Genomic DNA, 2531 nt, shown 5'->3' with positions numbered 1-2531 from the left:
GTTCTAAAAATGGAAATTGTATGCTTTAAATTTTAGTCGTAATAGGCGCAAGAGAAAGCGACCAAAGACAGTAAACGTACTGAAAGCCAGTCGTCAGTCAAGTCCAACCCCGATCGCCAAGGACTCCCTTTCCTATAGCAAAGGCTATTGGCTGGAGGAAACGAGGAAAGGATTAGAAGGAAAGAATCTCCCGTGCAAGCTTCCCTCGCAGTCGAACGGTCGGAGATTGTCTCCTGGAATGCCGTAAAGGACTGCCTGCGACTGAAGACGGACAGGTTTCCTTCACTCCTTCCTCCTTCGCCTTGCCGCAGTCCTCGGCAGGATGCTCCAGCCGTAGACTGACTGGCCCCTTCTCGAGATTCCGTTCCGGCGCCAGATAGGAACGTGAGCGTTGGCTGCAGGCGGGGCTCCGAGGGCGAAGGCAGTCCCGCGAGAGGCGCCCCTCGAGCGCGCGCGGAGGGATGCAAGCCGAAGACGCCGCAGCGCCGGAGGATCGCGGCCGAGGCGGAGCAGCGGCGCCCTCCTCGCCCCTCGCGGCTCGCCTCTGATGGTGTCGTCTGGCGCCGCCGCCGCCGCCGCCGACCCTCCTTGCTGCGGGCGACCATGGCGGTGAGGAGAGCCTGCTGCATCGCCAACAACATGGAGCTTTACGACAACCTGCCGGCGATGCGCTATCGGCCGCCCCACCCGCCGCCGCCGCCGCCCTCGTCCCCGCCCCCGCCCCCGCCGCCGCCACGGGTGCCGCGAATGCCGCCGTCGCCGCTGCCGATGTTCAGGTCGGTATCAACACAACGCATGAGCACCTCGATATTCGCGCACACACACTCACACACACGCACACACACACACACACACACACACACACACACACACACACACACACACACACACACACACACACACACACACACACACACACACACACACACACACACACACACACACACACACACACACACACACACACACACACACACACAGTCTTCCCTTCTTCCCCCAGACTCCGGATGGCGTCGCAGATAGCGCCCCGTGCGAAGGAGATGCTGATCAGTGACAGACTTCTGGGAACGAGAGGTTGCGGTTCACAGGGGATGGGGAGGAAAGAAGAAGTCACGGAAGGGGAGAAGAGGAAAGGGAGGGAAGGGGGGAATGAGGAAGTGGGCAATGGAAAGCTAGGAGAGAATAGGGGAGTAGGAGGAGGAGACCATCCCGAGCTTCACGATGAATTTTTGAAATCAGGCGCTCGTGTCCGCGTGATAGAAGTGCTTTTCCTGTTCTCGCTCGTCTTGTGTCCTTCCTCTCCTCGTTCCCACTTTTTTGCCCTTCCTCTTTTCCAATTTCTTCTCCATTGGTCTCTTCTCTCTATCTCTATCTGTCTATCTATCTATCTATTTATTTATTATTTATTTATTTCCCTCACTCACTCACTCCCTCTCCCTTTCCCTCCATCCCCTCTCTCTTCCTCTCTCCCTTCATCCATTCTTTCTCTCTCTCCGTAACTCCTTCCTCTCCCTTCCCTCTTCCTCGTTCTTCATCTCCTCTTCTATTGCCTTTCGCCCTCTCTATCATATTCTTTCCCTCCATTCCTCACTCTCCCGTCCTCAGGTCACTGAGAACTCCTTTGAATCCTGAAGAAAGGTGTCCTTTCTTACTACGGTAAAGGACGGGAATTTTCTTCTTCCTCTGCGCATGCTACTTTAACCTCTTCCTCTTCTTCTTTTATTTGTTGTTGCTATTGTTGTCGTCGTCGTTGTTGTTGTCGTTTCTATTTTGTTGTTGTTATTGTTCTTGTTATCATTATTGCTATGTTTACAGTTGTGATAAGCATTATTATAATTAATAATATTTAGTATTACGTATTTATTTCTGTATTTTAGCCATTTCTCTCTTTTTATTCAAAACCCCCTTTCCCCCTCCATCAGATACCGAGGGCTCCTTAGTATATATTGCTGTCCGCGGCAGGAAAATAACCTCTGTGCTATTTTGTTCGACCGCTATGTGGGACACGGGCCAAGTGCAGTCTGTTTTGAGGGTGTGTGTGCGTGTGTGTGCGCTTGAGATAGAGTGTGGCTAATTGTTCGTGTGTGAGTGTGTCTAGTGCGTGTGTCTTTTAAGTGTTTCTGTGTCGGGAGGGGTGTGAGAAGGTTTTGTTTGTGTGTGTGTGTGTGTGTGTCTTAGTGAGTGTGTGTGTCTGTGTTAGTGAGTGTATGTGTGTGTGTGTGTTATTGAGTGTGTGTGTGTTAGTGATTGTGTGTGTGTTAGTGATTGTGTGTGTGTTAGTGAGTGTGTGTGTGTTAGTGTGTGTGTGTGTGTGTGTGTGTGTGTATGTGTGTGTGTGTGTGTGTGTGTGTGTGTGTCTGTCTGTCTGTCTGTCCGTCTGCGTGTGTCTGTGTCTGTAAGTCCGTCTGTCTGTCTGTCTGAATAAATTATTCATCGTACTTAACCTTGCCGGCCTCTACACACACACTCTCTCTCTCTCTCTCTCTCTCTCTCTCTCTCGCTCTCTCTCGCTCTCTCTCTCTCTCTCTCTC

General features: G+C 51.8%; 1 protein-coding gene across 1 annotated transcript; it reads right to left on the bottom strand.

Annotated features, from left to right (window-relative positions):
• Positions 1-172: 172 nt before the first annotated feature.
• LOC125024660 (CCHC-type zinc finger nucleic acid binding protein-like) lies at positions 173-797 on the bottom strand. The gene is made up of 2 exons (XM_047612456.1): positions 716-797; positions 173-591 (listed from the first exon to the last, which is right to left on the bottom strand). The coding sequence occupies exons 1-2, from the start codon at positions 795-797 to the stop codon at positions 173-175; spliced, it is 501 nt and encodes a 166-aa protein (XP_047468412.1).
• Positions 798-2531: the final 1734 nt, after the last annotated feature.

This window comes from Penaeus chinensis, unplaced genomic scaffold (genome assembly GCF_019202785.1).
Source record: "Penaeus chinensis breed Huanghai No. 1 unplaced genomic scaffold, ASM1920278v2 CTG_215, whole genome shotgun sequence".
NCBI lineage: Eukaryota > Metazoa > Arthropoda > Malacostraca > Decapoda > Penaeidae > Penaeus > Penaeus chinensis.
The sequence above is the reverse complement of the archived record's forward strand: the minus strand, read 5'-3'. Positions and strand labels throughout refer to the sequence as shown.

Bases quoted from the DNA above. Each gene is read 5' to 3' on its own strand.
- LOC125024660 (XM_047612456.1), bottom strand. From the start codon at position 797: ATGCGTTGTGTTGATACCGACCTGAACATCGGCAGCGGCGACGGCGGC. The intron at 592-715 runs GCGGGGACGAGG...GGTCGCCCGCAG, and splicing joins TGGCGGCGGCGGGGGCGGGG to CAAGGAGGGTCGGCGGCGGC.